Source organism: Suricata suricatta, chromosome 2 (genome assembly GCF_006229205.1).
Source record: "Suricata suricatta isolate VVHF042 chromosome 2, meerkat_22Aug2017_6uvM2_HiC, whole genome shotgun sequence".
NCBI lineage: Eukaryota > Metazoa > Chordata > Mammalia > Carnivora > Herpestidae > Suricata > Suricata suricatta.
Window position 1 is genome coordinate 109507689 of NC_043701.1, and position 16793 is coordinate 109524481.

The 16793-nt window shown below is 46.3% G+C and overlaps 1 protein-coding gene across 4 annotated transcripts in view; it reads left to right on the forward strand.

Annotated features, from left to right (window-relative positions):
• EDARADD (EDAR associated death domain) overlaps nucleotides 1-16793 on the forward strand; it is a 90208-nt gene that overhangs the window by 67432 nt on the left and 5983 nt on the right. For all 4 annotated transcript variants that reach the window (XM_029931641.1, XM_029931639.1, XM_029931640.1 and 1 more), the window contains one exon: nucleotides 7512-7557. In XM_029931641.1, coding sequence (XP_029787501.1) covers nucleotides 7512-7557 — 46 coding nt within the window. The remainder of the gene's footprint in view (nucleotides 1-7511; nucleotides 7558-16793) is intronic.

Genomic DNA, 16793 nt, shown 5'->3' on the forward strand with positions numbered 1-16793 from the left:
CCTGGAGCTTGCTTTGGATTCTGTGTCTCCCTCTCTCTCTGCCTCTCCCCTGCTCGCTCGCTCTCTCTCTCTCAAAAATAAACAAACATTAAACATTAAGAAAAAAAAACAAGGAGAGTTCTAGAGATACTGTCTCTGTCTTGGGAATTTACACCACTGAAAGCTGCGCGCGTTTCACTGGCCGCGTGACGGGAGAGAGCCTGGAGAGTGATAATCTGTGCTGGCGGAGCCCTGTTACTGTTGCACATCTAAGCTTCCAAGGTCCTATTTTCAAAGCCATTTGCTGAAATCTTTTCTTAAAGCAGAGAGATCAAGCTTTAGCATTGGTAGCTTCTCCCAAAGAAGCTACTGAAGTCATTTGCATGGAAGGCCGCTCTTTGCGGGCTCTTTGCCTGTCATTTGGGCTGCTGCTGCCAGTGAGCAGTAAAACTTGGATTTGGCCTTTGAGGAAACCCCCAGCCAGGCTTAGATGACCGTCAGGCTAATCAGCCTGTGGAGTGCTTTCCCACCCAGTTATCCTTTCCCTAGTTTGCTAAATGACAAAAATGGAACTCGACAGTCCAGAAGAGCATGTTTCACAGAAAACAAACCCCCTCGGTGCAGTTAGCACCGCCCCCATCAATCTGTCAGCGCCTCCCGCCTACCCGTCCGTCCCCACCTGTGATGGACCACTCCTGGCATTCACATTCATCCCTGAGGACAGAGTTGTCCCCACGGTGTGTTCTTGGCCTTGGGGCTTCTGCTGCCCAGAGCCCTGTGTGAAATCACCAGGTGTAAGTCTCCAGAAGTAGGTCCTCAGCACCTGGTGCTTGCAGCTCCTGAAGCAGAAACGGGGCCTGGCTCCCAGCGTATCAGCGAACCAGAGGACGAAACGAGTGTAAGCACGCCAGTGTCCTCTTGGCTCGGAGTTCTTGGCAGTTGTGAACACCTTTGCCCAAACAGAAGGTAATTCCCCGGTATTCACAGTGAGAAGGTTGAATGAAATGGGGATTTTCTTTAGCTGCTTGAAGATATAAAACTTTGGTGTTCAACTTTGCAGTACCTTCAAACCTCCTGAGAAGACTAAAAAAAATTTTTTTTTGTGGTAACATACACATAATATTTACTATCTTGACTATTTTTAAGGGTATGGTTCTGTGGCCCTAAGTCTGTTTGTACCCCCTCCTGTCTCCAGAACCTTTTCATCTTCCCAAACTGAAACTCCATAGCCATTAAATACTAATTCTCCATTCTACCCTCACCCCACCTCCTGGTAATCACTATTTGACTTTGTCTTTTCGGTTTGATTCCTCTAGGTACCTCATATCACTAGAATCTTGTAATATGTATCCCTTTGTGTCACTCACCATAATGCCCCCAGGGCTCATCTTTGTCGTGGTGTGGGTCAGAATTGCCTTCCTTTTTAATGCCAAGTAGTAGCCTATGTTTTTTTGATCCATGCATCTGTCGATTGTCATTTGGGTTGTTTCCAATTTTTTTCTTAGCTAGACCTTTCTCTTTGGGGGTTCAGATCCAACCGTATGCAGAAATCATTCTTTCCCACAAAACCAATACTTTATGCTCCAACTTCATTCAGAATTAAGGCCTTTGAACAGAAATCATTCTTCTCATTTGTAAACGGTAGTTCTTCGCTCCTAAGAAGCGCTTGGAGGAGTCAGTGAGCTAACCCAATGCATCATGTGCCTGGCACGTAGCATTCACGGTGCAGAATTAAGTCCTTGAGAAGTCTGGGAGGAATTAGAGATGAAGAAAGGGGGCGGAATGAGGGGGTTGGTTTCAGAGGTTGGCTTAGAACAGGGGAGATTTGTATATGATAGGATCCCCTGGAGGGGAAGGGGCAGACACGCAAGGGAAGAGATAGAGTTGGGACCCCTTTAAGCCTCCCCTCACTTCCCCTGCCCTCCTAGGTTGCTCACAGCCCAGCTGGTGCCGCTGTGACCCACGGCTCTGTCCTCTGTGTCCTGGACCAGTTGTAATGGGAACAGCGAGATCTCAAGTTATAGCTTTGTAGCTGAACATTATTCATTCCCTCAGGCCCCAGCTGCTTGAGGCTGCCACAGGCTGGGCCTCTGTGCCCACGTCACAGCGCCCTGGCCTCCTGGACTCCAGTTCCTAGAACTGGGCTTAGGTTAGATTCCTGCCATCAGATTATGTCCTGAGGACTGGTACTGGCCCTGTCTGTCACCAGGGGTCCTCTGCCCATATTCCCTCCTGGGGTCACACACCCCTCTGATATCCCTGTGGAGCCCACAGTCCCCTTTTGGAAATTCTCTGCATACCTGCTTCCAGAGCCATCACAGAACTTGCCATGTCTTCCGTGCCCTGTGTCTCATCCGTGAGCCAAGTCCTCTGCTCCCCTCCCTGCCTCACACCACTCCTCAGGGCTGCTCCAGTCCTGGAGGCAAGTCCCATGTTGTAGCAAGAGGCCTCTTTGCAACAATTCTGGGTTCAGTTGAGTTGAACTAACATTTTTGGAACACAGCATCTAACCTCAGGGCTAGACGATATAAAAGTGGACAAGACATATCCCACCCTTTGCAGTAAGGACTATTAAAAACCTCTGCACAGGACCCTAATTCAAGGATACAAGTCAAGCCTTGAAGATGAAGAGACACCATCTCTTTGGAGCTTGGAGAAAAGAAGAATCAGGGCAAATACATTGGCCCGGCCCCATCTCAGGAAAGTAGGCACAGATGGACGTGTGGATCTTTGGATATGTGGAAATGGCTATTTAAGCAGACCAGAAGAGGTTTGGAACAAAACCCAGTAAGTCCTTAAGGGGGACAGTTGGAAGAGAGACTGAGGGTGATGACCGAGGAGCAGCTGAGACCCAGCTGAGATCAGAGACACGATCATAGAAATGTGTGAGGTTTGTCACTTCTTTTTCCCAAGCAGTCCTCAGCAGTTTAGGACAAGATGGGGGGACGGGAGGGCAGAGCTGCCAAGTACCGGCCAGGGGCCCATGGCTGATGGACAGATCTAGGGTGTTTTTAAAGACACCGCTAAGAGGTGGGACCCTGGTTAAGTGGACAGGAGTCCAGGTGAGAGCAGAACAGCAGAGTTGGGGTGGAGGCTGCAGAATTGTTGGCCAAGGAGGTTAGGCCAAGGAGCAGCGTCGACATGAGGGAGGCGCAGAGAGAGCCTCGTGGAGAAAGGCAGGCAGTTCATCCCCTGGTCTGGAGAACACAGACTCCACACCTTCCTTGTGTCTCTTTCCTTCCTCCCTCTCACTCGCCGTCCCTTGCACTGACATTACATACTATCTGTCTCAGACATGCTAATCACAGGACGGCATGGATGGGGGCCCTTTCCTGGTAGTCTGGAGTCTCCTCTAGACTCTAAACCCCACACCCAGTGTGGCTGTCCCGTGGGGTGGCATGTACAGGCTCTGTGGGAACACCCCAGGCACATAACCCAGACTGGGAGTTTGCAGAAGGCTTTGCAAGAGGAAGTGATGTCTGAGCCGGAACCTCAAAGATAAGAAAAAGTGAAGCAGATAGAAACGGGGGGAGGGCTAGCACCACAGACATCTCGGTGTCGTCACTGTCCCCTGAGAGAAGCCGGCTTGCACGCCCACTTCTCTGCTAGGATATGGTCACTCATCCCCTCACCAAATCTTGTCTCCAAAGGACCCACAGAGCCTCCAGTCTTTCCCTGTCTTGAGGCTCTCTCCCTCCTCTGACCTCCCTTCACTGCTTTCCTTCCTCGTTCCCTCCACTGCCACCGAAATGTGGGTGTTGAGGTGCTCGTCAGGGCGGAGACCATACGTCTTGCTCTCTAGCATCTCTTCTTTTCTTCCATAATCCTGTCCACTCCCATGTTTTCATCTCCTGCCCTGGTCTCCTGCAAGGACCTCAACACCCATGGACATCTCGTGGTCTTTTCCATTACTCTTCAAAACTCACTCTGAATTTCACCTCCCTTCCCCTCATCACTGTATCTCTGCAGTGGCTCTAGCTTTATCCCTTCCTCCCCCAGATGGGTGGTCTGGGGTCTCATGAATCGTCACCTCCACGGCCATCTTGCTTTCCCACACCCCACCCCACAGCCACCTGGCCTTTACATGCTCCCTGAGCGCCATGTACCTGTGCTGTGCGCACAGCCGGAGGGCGTTTCCTGCTCTGCTCCCGGACAAGCGTACCTTCTTCTGGCCAGAGCTCCTCAGTGATGCCCTCCTCTCCGTTACCTGTGAGAGGGAGCCGAGCTCCTTAGATGGGCTTTCAGGCCTCAGTCCGGCCTCAGAGCACCATCTCCTATCGCCTCTCTTTGCCTTTGCTTCCGACAGAGCCTCTGGCTCAGTGCCCTTGCCTCCAAGTGCCTGCTGTCTGAAGCTCATCTCAAATATTTCTGGTTCAAAGATTCAAAGAAACCACCTCTGGTTTTTTCTTTTGGAAGGAAGGTCTCCTCTCTGACTGTATCCACACCTCCCTGTGGGACCTCATCCCCTTCTGCCTTGTATTTGAGTTGTTTGTGTACGTCTCCACTTCGCCCATACATCTGGGGGCAGGCCTGGAGGACAAGGGTTCAGACTTTTTCTTTTTTATTTTTGTGTATAGATTCCAGCACAGGAACGTGTACGTATTAGATTCTCCACAAAGAAGATTGAATAAAGACATGCATGTGGTTTCAGTAAGGCCATTAAAATCTGCAAAAATAGGGGTGTTTGGGTGGCTCAGTTAGTTGAGTGGCCGACTTTGGCTCAGGTCATGATCTCCCGGTTTGTGAGTTCAAGCCCCACATCGGGCTCTGTGCTGACAGCTCAAGCTGATTTAGATTCTGTGTCTCCCTCACTCTCTGCCATTCCCCTGCTCATGCTCGCTCTCTCTCTCAAAAATAAATGCTAAAAAAAAATTTTTTTTAATGCAAAAATAAGTCACTTCTGATTTCACTCTGAAAATTAACCTCATGGGGCACCTGGGTGGCTCAGTGGGTTGAGTGTTGGGCTCTTGATTTTTAGCTCAGGTCATGGTCTCACAGTTTGTGCGATCGAGCTGTGCATTGGGCTCCATGCTGACAGCATAGAGGCTGCTTAGGATTCTTTCTCTTTCTGCCCCTCCCATCCCCTCTCTCAAAATAAATAAACTAAAGGGGTGCCTGCATGGTTTAGTCAATTGGATGTCCGACTTCAGCTCAAGTCATGATCTCATGGTTCATGAGTTTGAGCCTCGTGTTGGGCTCTGTGCTGACAGCTAAGAGCCTGGGGCCGGTCTTCAGATTCTGTGTCTCCCTCTCTCTGTCCTTTCCCTGCTTGCACTCTCTCTCTCTCAAAAATAAACAAACATTAAAAAACTTTTTTTAAATAAACAAAAAATGTTTTAAAAAGAAAACTAACCTAAAAGTAGCATTCCATAATAAGTAGAGCAAGAACAGAGGTTGTTGATATTCTTGTATTCTGTCTCCATCAACCTTCACAAGTAATTGTGAGTCATGCCGTGTCCCTTATCTCTGTCACGGGGATAATTGTGGCCAGATGTGGTCTTTGGCAAAAGTGTTCTGCAGGTGATAAGAAGCCGAGTCAAACATGCCCTGTCATGGAGGCTTCCGTTAAAGGAAAGTTCACGTTTTAGCAGGGACCTCAGCTGTACCCGGAGTGTGTCAGGTTTGACCATTTGTGCCTCTCAACTCCGGCTGAAGGCCCTGTTTCTGTTTCCTGCCTTGCACACTTCCAATTCGGTGAGCAGAACCGCGGCTCGCGATCAGAGAGCCTGCCTGTCTGGTCCTGCCGCGGCCGCGCAGGTGTGGGAAGAAGGCAGGTCCCTACATGACCCGCCCAACAGTGGCCCTGCCTCCGGGGAGTTCTGGGCTTTGCCTCCAAAAGTAAAAAACATTGCATAGAGAGAGATTTTTGTTCTTTCAAAAACTCCCTGTAACTCTTACAAACTGTATGTGTATTATACAGCGAGCATACAGGTAGCTTTCTATTCCAGTTAGGACGTTGGCGAGGAATAAGGCTCAGACAGAAGCAAGACATACTTAGATTGGGGGCGCCTGGGTGGCTCACTCGGTTGAGCATCCGACTTCAGCTCAGGTCATGATCTCAAGGCTCATGGGTTCGAGCCCTGCGTTGGGCTCTGTGCTGACAGCTCAGAGCATGGAGCCTGCTTTGGTTTTTGTGTCTCCCTCTCTCTCTGCCCCTCTCCCCCAAATGTGCTCTGTCTCTCAAAAATAAATAAACGTTCAAAAAATAAAAAAGAAAAAGATACTTAAATTAGTGGAGGGGGAACATCTAGCTGGTAAAACAGGAGTGCTCCTGGTATGGAAAACAATGAGGCTCGTAATTAGACAGCTGTATCTACACTGCTGAGACACGGAGATTTATGAGCTTGGAATGAGGGGGAAGGCTGCTTGGAAGATAAAGAGGAAAAAGACTATTTAAAATGTTTGACACCAGGGAATTAGCACATCTTTAAAGACAAAACCAAGAATGTAGAGCAGCTTAGAGATAAACAAATCTATCAGCCCCCTTACTCTACAAGTGAGGAGACAGTGAGCTGGTTGGTAAGTTATGGGTAAAACCCCGGGCTTTTGACCCAAAGCCGTGGCTTCTTCTGGAACATTATGGAGGAGGTAATGCTAGCTCCTGAGAGAGGTTTTCATTGTATGAAGATGGAGTTAACATACACAAGCATATACTGAGGATGGTGTCCTCTGTGGACCTCACTGAAAACACACACACATGCACACACACACACACCCTTCCAACAAGGTCACAGTAAATCCCTTCATGCAGCATGTTCTGTGGCACAGCCTTGCTTGTAAAAACAGACAGACACACATACACACACACTGCTTAGAAGGACAGAAGCATGATCCTCAGATTTCCACACTGCTTTCTGACAGTTTCTCTTTGCTGCTCTGAAATATATTTTTTAAAAAAATGATAGAGGGGCACCTGGTGGTTCAGTCAATTAAGCATCTGACTTTAGCTCAGATCATGATCTCATGGTTCAGGGGTTTGAGCCCCGTGTGGGGCTCTGTGCTGACAGCTCAGAACCTGGAGCCTGTTTCAGATTCTGTGTCTCCCTGTCTCTCTGCCCCTCCCCTGCTTACACTGTCTCTCTCTCTTTCTCAAAAATAAATAAACATTAAAAAAATTAAAAAACAGATATGGAAGCAAATTGTAACCTAGACTGACAAGCCCAACAAAAAGTAGGTGAGGAATAAAAGAAAGGAAAAGAATCCCTAGCGTGAGACAAAAATAAAACAGTAGCACATTGTTTCATGCATTGATACTTAAAAAAAAAAAAAAAACGGATTCATGTAACTAACATTTGTTGAGTGCCTACTACTGTGTGTCAGGTACTGTTCTGGGCACTGGGGGCAAATAGACAAGAGCCCTCACCCTCCAGGAGCTTACGGAGGGAGGTGAACAATACTGTTCTTAAGCTCCATAACCACCACCCCCGACCCTGCCGCCTGCCAGGCTTTGGTGGAAATTTAACTAAATTGGAAAATTGATAACATCTCCACAAATGGGATGGTTCTAACGCAGACTGCTTTCTGGTTTTCAGGGAGAAGAAGATGGCTTTCCAGACAGCACTGGACTTCCCCTTTCAGGTAAACGATTGACTCTACCGATGTCGGGGCTTCACGGAGACCTGGTGTGGCTCCATGCAAGATAATTTGAGAATATATTTATGGTTAACTTTGAAAGTCTGTATCACAGCCTAGAGAAACTTTCCAACCACAGGTCATGGTGAGCTGCAAGGAAATGTTAACCAGATTTCACAAAAGCCTTCAAAGAGTGTTTTCTCCAGGCTGACCCTACCTTGCGTGTGGTGCGGGGGGGGGGGGGGGGGGGGGGGGGGGGGGGGGGGGCACAGCTGGGTCCCCGATGGACAAGTTTAGGATGGGCCAGCCAAACGGAGCAAGCAGACCCTCCTCCCCCGGGAGTCCTAGGAGACTTGCCGTTGGTGGAAAACTGTGTCAGATGGAAGAAAATAACGGGGCTTAGGTAAACCAGGTCAGCCAGCTACTTACTGCCTGCACCCTCGGGCACTCGATTGGCCAAAGGGACCCCCCTGGAACCTGGCCATGTGCTATTCCCTACCCCCTTTTTCACTCCCGGTGTGTTTAAACAAAGAAACATTAAGGATTGCCTCCTTTCCCACTTTTTATTATAAGCCAGAAACTCTGGCAGTCTTTAGATGTCTTATTAATTTATTTGGGGGAAAATCGGGAGTGAGCATTAAAATAAGCTACCAAAAGAATAATTGAAAAACATAGAAACCTCACTAATGTCTTCTATATCTTTTGAAACACATATTAAACGACCTGAGTGTCAACAGGGTTTTTGTTTCTTTCTTTTCTAAGTGGAGGGTGGTGAACCCTAAAGCCCTCAAGATAATCTCACCAATCCTACCTAGCCTGTGCCCGCGTAACCATGCTGAAAATCAGAACATGTGCTGTATAATCAACCTTCTTTTTCCTTCTTAGAAAAATGATATTAGCTGCAGTGATCTCTGGGTGGTGAGACTCTGGGTGATTTTTTTTTTCCATTCAGCAGATCTTTATTTATTAAGGACCTCATGTGTGCCGGGCTCCCTGAGGAGGCCATCTGCCAAAAGTATAGTTCTGGGAGACAGAAGTGGGAATCTTGTTCCAGTTCAGCCATTCCCCTGCTGAGATTAGAGCAATCGAAGGGGAAACTGAGCCGCATGAACTTGCATTGGAGCCTTCCCACCAGGTTTCATGGGACAGGCCCAATGTCAGGGACCCATCTGGATACCTCATTGGAACTTGTCTTCCTTGGGTCACATCCCACCCCTACAAGAGGCTGGGACCACTGGCCAAGGATTATCCCTCTTCCACAAATGCTACAGCAGACCAGCTCAAATTAGGAGCACCTAGCTGGGTGATGTGAGGAGGAGAAAGCATCTTTGCATACAAGCAACCAATTAAAAAAAAAATAGCTTCATGCCCAGTGTGGAGCCCAATGCAGGGCTTGAACTCACAATCCTGAGATCAAGACCTGAGCTGAGATCAAGTATCAGATGCTTAATAGACTGAGCCACCCAGAGGCCCCTCCACTATCCTATATTTTTTACATTTCTAACATGAGTTAGAAAAATCTCTCCTCCCAAAACTCTAACCTATATACATAAGTGTATATGTAACCAGTGATCGGATGTAGGCAGAAGCTTAGAATGTGTGGTAAGATGACCACAGAAATCCATAAAGGGCTGACTGTGATCGACCTGGGTGGTGAGAGCATGACTCCCCGCCATGCTCATCCGAATTTTCAGCTTTTCTGCAATAAGCACATATTTCTTTTCTAATTAAAAAAAAAATCTATAAACTTTTGAAAGACTAACACCATACACACTAATGTGGAATGTGAGGTAAAATGAAAATGGATTAAGTTGTTCACAAATACCTATAAACCTTTATGCATTAAGGTTATTATTAATTAATTAACTTTAATCAATTTTCAGTTGTCTTTTATTTTTTTCTATTTTTTTAATGTTTTATTTATTTTTGATACAGGGAGAGACAGAGCATGAGAGGGGGAGGGGCAGAGAGAGAAGGAGACACAGAACTGGAAGCAGGCTCCAGGCTCTGAGCTAGCTGTCAGCACAGAGCCTGACGCGGGGCTCGAACCCACGAATGTGAGATCTGACCTGAGCCGAAGTCGGAGGCTTAACCGACTGAGCCACCCAGGTGCCCCCTCAGTTGTGTTTTAAAAACTTTTACCTGTATCACAATGAAATGGAAGAGCTTCAAAGAAAATAAACTTTTCACAGTGTAATAGGTAATATTAATGAGAGCAAATAGTGCTGTTGAAGTCAATATCGTTAGCACGTTGCATGGTACTTAGCACAGAGTGATTTGGCTGGATTTTTGGTTTTGTCTTCATTAACAAGTAGATGAGAGATAGTAACTTAATGGCTTTGCTCTTGGATAAATTGGTGAAAGCAGATCTGGAATGAGTAAAACCTTGGGTTGTGAGTAACTTGTTCTGCAAGTGTTCCCCAAGACGAGCAAACATCTCTAGTAAATTTTAACTTGATAAACGAGCGATGTCTTGCAACACGAGTAGTAGGTGCTGCTGAAGGTCACATGATCACAGGTGAGCCAGTGGTTCTTCTCTGTCTTTTTTTTTTTTTAATTTTTTTTATGTCTTTTATTTATTTTTGGGAGACAGTGTGAGCAGGGGAGGGTCAGAGAGAGAGGGGGAAACAGAATCTGAAGCAGGATCCAGGCTCTGAGCTAGCTGTCAGCACAGAGCGCGACGCGGGGCTTGAACCCACGAACTGGGAGATCATGACCTGAGCCGAAGCTGGTCGCTTAACTGACTGAGCCACCCAGGCACCCCTGTCTCTGTCTTTCTGCCTGTGGGATTGTGGGTGGTCATCTCCCATGCTCGATCTCAGGCCACGGTGTTTGGCAGAAATCAGTGACTTTTCAGAACTTTGGAAGGTGCCCACTATTGGCACTTGTGTGATTTTTATCACTTCACAGCGCCTGTGGACAGCCCTTTGTTTTTTCAGACAAGAGTGAGCTTAGGAATGCTTTGCTTCATGCTAGGTCAGGCTGCCTGCAGACATAGATCCTTTCCTCTGCTGCCTTATTGCCGGTTACATGAAATACAGCCTATGACAAGAGTTTATTAATCCTGTACTGTAGCAGTGATTCTGTTAGCCATCGTGGCCTTACACAATCACCCTCCTCTCCCTTGCCTCCCCCACACCAGCCATGAAGGTTTTTAAAGGTAAGTGCAGGTGAATTTGTTTATTTTTCTTCATGTTTTGTATTTGCTTTATTATTTTGTATTATAGTGTTGTTATCATTTTTACATGAATGTTTTAGATTATGGAAGGAATCATCTGAGTTTCCATTCTTCTTTTTTAAATGTTTTTATTTATATTTGAGAGAGAGAGAGAGAGAGTGTGTGAGTGGGGAAGGGGCAGAGAGAGAGAGAGGGAGACACAGAATCTGAAGAAGGCTCCAGGCTCCTAGCTGTCAGCACAGGGCTCAAAATCGTGAACCAAGAGATCATGACCTGAGCTGAAGTCAGATGCTCAACCCACTATGTCACCCAGGTGCCCCAGAGTCTCCATTATTTCTTATGGAGAAATTGGCTTTGATATACAAGTGCTTCATATTATAAGCATGCTTCTGGAATGAATTATGCTTGTAAACCAAGGTTTTACTGTATTTCAGTCATTGAAGGAGAGTAGCAAGCTAAGTAAGATTTATTGCATCATTTTACTTAAAAGCACTAATTTCGCACTTGCTACCCACCAGGCCCAGTTCGAAGCACTTTAAAAATGTGCCTAGAAAATTGCACATGACAACTCCGATCTCTGAGCTGACTTTCCTCACCGGGTGGTTGTGACAGAAGCGATGCTGGGTCACGTGGCTCGTGCTGGGTCACACAAGTCCTAAGTGGGATTCAAGCCCCCAGCCTGCTGGGAGCTCATTCCCAAACATCCCCAGGGCTGCCTGCCTCTCTCCTCATCAGATGCCTCCTGCACACATTGAATGCTTGAATGTCATACGGGGTGGGGGTGGGGGGCAGTGAAGGTCAGCTCTCTCAGAGTCTTCATCTGGAATAAAGCCAATACCTGCCCCCTCTGCCAGAGGCAGTCTCTGACCTGCTGGGATACCTTTCACAAAAGTTTGCTACTTTCCCTGGGCCAGGCACTCAAGGCTTAACTCAGAGCCCGAATTTTATTGAATTCCTGTCCTTGAAGACCTTTGTTATCTGTGATCCAGTCTGTAGCTGGTTAAAATAAGCAATGCGGGGAGAATGGAAGGCACTGCCCTAGAAGGAGGGATTAGACACACATGGGAAATGACAGTTGACAGTTTGTAACCAAGGAAAGAAAAAGAATACAAATCAGAATCAGCCACCCCTAGAAAAGCAAAGCCCCTCTGTGGAACCGTTAAATACGGAAGCGAATGCCCACGGGAGGCAGAGCACAAGACAGGACGCTCATTGCGATGCTTGGATTAACTCAGGAATGAAATGATGGTCAGCGTGCCCTGCTGAAGGCTGAAGGAGATGTTAAAGCTTTTCAGTGTTTCCGTGCAGACTTTCGAAATGAAAACATTTGGGCATGAAAGGAACACGAATCAGTTATCAGGAAAGTATACCTCAACTTGAAAACAGAGAACCTCTCTTTGCCCTCTAAGAAATCAGTAGCTATCAGATGGACCACGAGGCTTTCTGCACCTGTTTTCTCAACCCCTGGCCAGTTTTCCAAGGATGACTTTCTGACAACCTTGCAGAATTCAGCACTTGCCTGATCTAAACCTAATGTCCCCATAGAGACGAATGCAAAACAGGACTTTGATTTTCCTTTTTCTGGTTAGGTCCATGAAATGACACTTTGTTATTATGCTGGTGTCACATGATTTCAAAGTCTAAATTCACATGGAATTCCATGCCGAATTTTGATGGGGGTCCTTTCTTAGATAAGTTCTTTTCCTTCTGAAAGTGCCCTCTACCCTCGGAGTTTGTTTGATGACAGAATTGAGGCGCGGCATGATTTACTAGCCTGGATCCTTCCAGTTTGTCAGTTAGCCTCCCCGGTGCTGCTGCCAACATGATGTCTCCTGAAAGGGGTGTTTTAGAGAGAGAAAATGAAATTATATTGTTTTTCCCTTCGGTTAAGAGATCAAACGCCCACCAGAAGCCCTTGGGGTAGTTTCTTGGGAGATAAAAATAGTTCATCATTTTCCAGCTCAGAGCATATAAACTACCTCTGATGAATAATGTGGGGTGTGTGTGCACATCCCAATGATTTATCAAAGCCATAAGCTGACATTTTAAATGTATTTCTTTCCAACCACATAGGAAACCACACACAGGAAAAAAAGCATGAATTTATACCCTTAACACACATGACTGCAGAAGTACTTGACTCTACTTTGACCCTGGTTGGTCTTTTCAGGCTCCAAATAGAATAGTTTATAGACCCCTGGGATAGAGTTATCCTATTTCAGGACCACAGTATTTTGCTCTGTGCAGCATTGCCAGTATAAAAATGTTTCCTATTTAATTGTCTGAGTTAACTCAAGACCTGGCATCCTGGGCAACATAATTATAAATGATCCAAGAGCGAACAGTGGTCCTGGGCACACCGGAGGGAAACGCCCGCATGGCAGTGGTTCTGGGCAGCCGGAGTGTACAAGATAGGACGGCCCTCACCCCTGCAGGGAGACCCATTAAGTCAATCTGTGATCCACTGCCAACATCCCGGCTGGCGCCGTTTTCTGGGCCCAGCTAATCATGACCTTTGTGGATCCCGAGTCTTGTTCCAATTCACAATTAACTGTTAATTGACCAGTATTTTAAGACCTGCCAAACCAGAGTTAGACACTGCACCGTTGGACGTGAACTGTTTCTTACCATTGTTTTAAGTGACCTAGACCTACTCATCAGTGAACATTCTTGAATCCTGAGCTCTTCTGTAAAGTACATGAAAATGTGTGAGAGAGAGAAAGGATGGAGCACAGGGAGAGAAGACTGAAAACATCCCCCAGGAAAACCCATTCATCTACTGTTGAGGTCAGGGAAGTATTATCTGTTCAAAGACTTAATCACCAAATGGACATGATGCCTTGCAAAGAAAAGTAGCAGCTTTGACTCCAAAATGTCATTTCGGCAGGCCCTTCTGACCAAGACTCACTCCGCAGAAGTCTTTAAGGCGATGGTTTTCAACCCTGGCTGCATATTAGAATTCCCAGGGGGAGCTTCTAATTTTCCCATGTCTGACTGCACCCCACGCCATTAAATAAGGGTCTCGGTAGACAGAACCATGGTCAGAGTCAGGATTTTGTAAATCTCCTTGGCGGGGGGAGTAGGAGGAGGGAAGGTCTTGCGGGGCGGGGGGGTAGGGACGAAGGTGGGGAGGAGTTCCCTCTTGTGGCCAAGGTTGAGAACTAGTGCTTTTAAAAAGGCTCTTGGTTATGCTTCCTCACCCACGGCCCCTGAGCCCGTGTTGCTCACCTGTGCAGCCAGAATGAGGCTTGAGTGGATGATCTCATTGAATCTTCTCGATCCCCTCATGCAGCAGATGCCACTGTCCCCGTTCAGAGAGTGAGGTGACGGCCTTAGCGAGCTCCCTCCCTGTCCAAGTTGCACACATGCACCGCTCTAAGGGGTATTGACCCTCAGTCGGCGTGCCGCTAGAGCTCTGGTCAGTCACCGTCATACACCGTGTCCTCTTTTGCCATGGCCACCGGGCATCTCTCTTCTGCCTGTATATGCTCAGCACTAAAGAAACAAACAAACAGGTTCAGTTCATCTGAAATTTTCTAGATAGCTCTTCGCAGGTTGCCCAGAGCTTTCTAACTTGCCTGTTTCTCTAAGATGCACTTGTCACTCATTTGATTTACCCAACAAATATCACTAAATGCCTCCTGTGTGCCTGCAGTGGAGTGGTGACATCAGACACCAAAGGCTCTTTTCTCTTGGAGTTTATATACTATCTGGGAGTGACAGGCAATAAACAGTTAAGTCTTTCATATGGGGGGTAGGTGTGCTGTGAAGAAACTAACGAGGGTAATGGGATTTTGCCTGGAAGTGGAGGGTACTGTTTTAGCTAAGAAGATGCACGGAGACCTGAACAATGCAAAGGACCCAGCTGTGTGAAGATGTGAGGAAGGAGGACTCCAGGGAGAAGAGCTAGCTGGTGCAAAGGTCCTGAGGCAGGGCTGAGCTTCGTGTTCTAGGGACAAGTACGGGCAGGGAGAAGCAATAGAGAAGGAAGTGAACTGGCAGATAGCAGCAGAGGACAGACTACATGGGGACTCTTTTCTTTAAGTATCCTTAAACAAATAAATGTCAAACCGAACATCTTCAAATAGCGTTTATGAAAGACTTACAAAAATGCTGTTGCATCATTGATCTCCTTTAACTCATGAGACCTAGATATGATTATTTTAATTTTATACATGAGGAACCTGAAGTCTGTAGATGTTAAATGTGTGAAGAGGTCACGCTCTAGGAGTTGGAGGGCTAAGGTTTGAGGATACTGCTCCGTGCGGGGCTGGTCATACATTAGCTGTTCCATAAATGACTGTCGTCCCCGGTGAAAAGACACTGAGGGGGGAGCCTGGGTGGCTCAGTTGGCTAAAGCGTCCAACTCTTGATCTCAGCTTGAGTCATAAACTCATGGTTCATGAGTTTGAGACCTGCTGATGGCATGGAGCCCGCTTGGGGTTCTGTCTCTTCCTCTCTCTGCCTCTCCCCTGCTTGCTCGCTCTCAAAATAAATAAACTTTAAGAAAAAAAAGAAAGAAGAAAAGACACTGAGAAATCTGGCACTTCTTCCTCTGACAGACTCTCCCTGAGTTTAAGCCAGTACTCAGACTATTCGCACACAGAGCAAGTCTTCTAGGGTTCTGGTCTCTAAAATAAGAAGTCATCATAAATTAACGGCACGTTTCAGTCTTGCTTTGCATCAGCAGAAAATACATAAGTGTCCAAATATGACAAGTGAGGGGCCCTCATTATTACAGATTCTGAGTGACTTTTTATACATAAGTAACTTCTTTTTTGAAATAGTCCTCTCCTCTCCCCTCCCAAACCAGAATCAATCCGTCCTCCTAGATCTTAAGACCAGTGCTCTACTGTCTTCCACTGATATCTGTTTATTGTTCAGGAGACACGAGCAATGTTCGTTTTCCTTTATTAGTTCTTGAGGTCATAAGATTCATCAAATAATAAGAACAAACCTGCCCTGTCTCCTGGGGAGAAAGTATAGTTCTCAATCATTCATTCATTTGGCAAACAATTTCTGAACTTCAACCGTATGGCAATCCTGTGCTTGTTTTTTGAGAGGCATCAAATAATAACCCCATTCCCCCCCCCCCATTTTCTGATGAAAGCTTCTTTGGTGCTATGTCTCTCTCCCCCAAGGCATCCACCGGTCTTGCCTTTTATGTGCTCTCTTACATGATAGGTGTTTAAAGCAGGGCAGGACAAAATGTGTTCGACACAAAACAAAACAAAACATGTTTCTCCACTTCAGTCTGCCAGAGAGCTAATTATAGTTTATGATTCTAAAAGCCAGCTTTAAATTCGCTAGTGTTGCCAGTTCATGTAGATTTCAGTTCAGCAAACGGTTTGTGATTTGTGTCATGGGAGATACAAAGGGAAAAGCATTGATAGGTTTTCGGCACATCATTTATTTTAAAACAAACTGATAAATGGTCAGTGTAATTGTTCAAAGAATAAAAGTTTCTCTTATACTGGAAGGCTTAGAGGAGCTTCACAAGGACCTTACTGATGTCTTTCTTCTTCTTTTTTATTGTTATATTGTTTTTATTCTTCCTCTTCACTTGATCTTAGCCAAAAGCCCAAGAAGTGATTATTATTCTCCTTGATTTCTTCTTGATACTAATGGAGAAAACTTGTCAACACTGAATCTTACATAGGTGATCCTGGGGAGACCTTTGGACATCAATACATTGAATTCTGGACTTAGAAATCCTCCTTTATTTTTCTTTGACATTTAAACATATTCTTAAAGTTTGGGTACCTGGATGACTCTGTCGTTGAGTGTCCAACTCTTGATTTCAGCTCAGGTCATGATCTCGAGGTGCGTGAGATCGAGCCCCACATGCTCAGCATGGAGCCTGCTTGGGATTCTCTCTCTCGATTTCTCTCTCTCACTCTTTCTCTGCCCCTCCCCTGCTTGCTCTCTCTCTGTGTCTCTCAAGGTAAATATTTAAAAACTATATTTTTTAAAGTATCCAAAGAAACAATAATCATATAAAAAATTAGGAGTTACCCATTGTTAACATGCTTGTTATACATACTTCCAGACTTTTCTGTGCCCG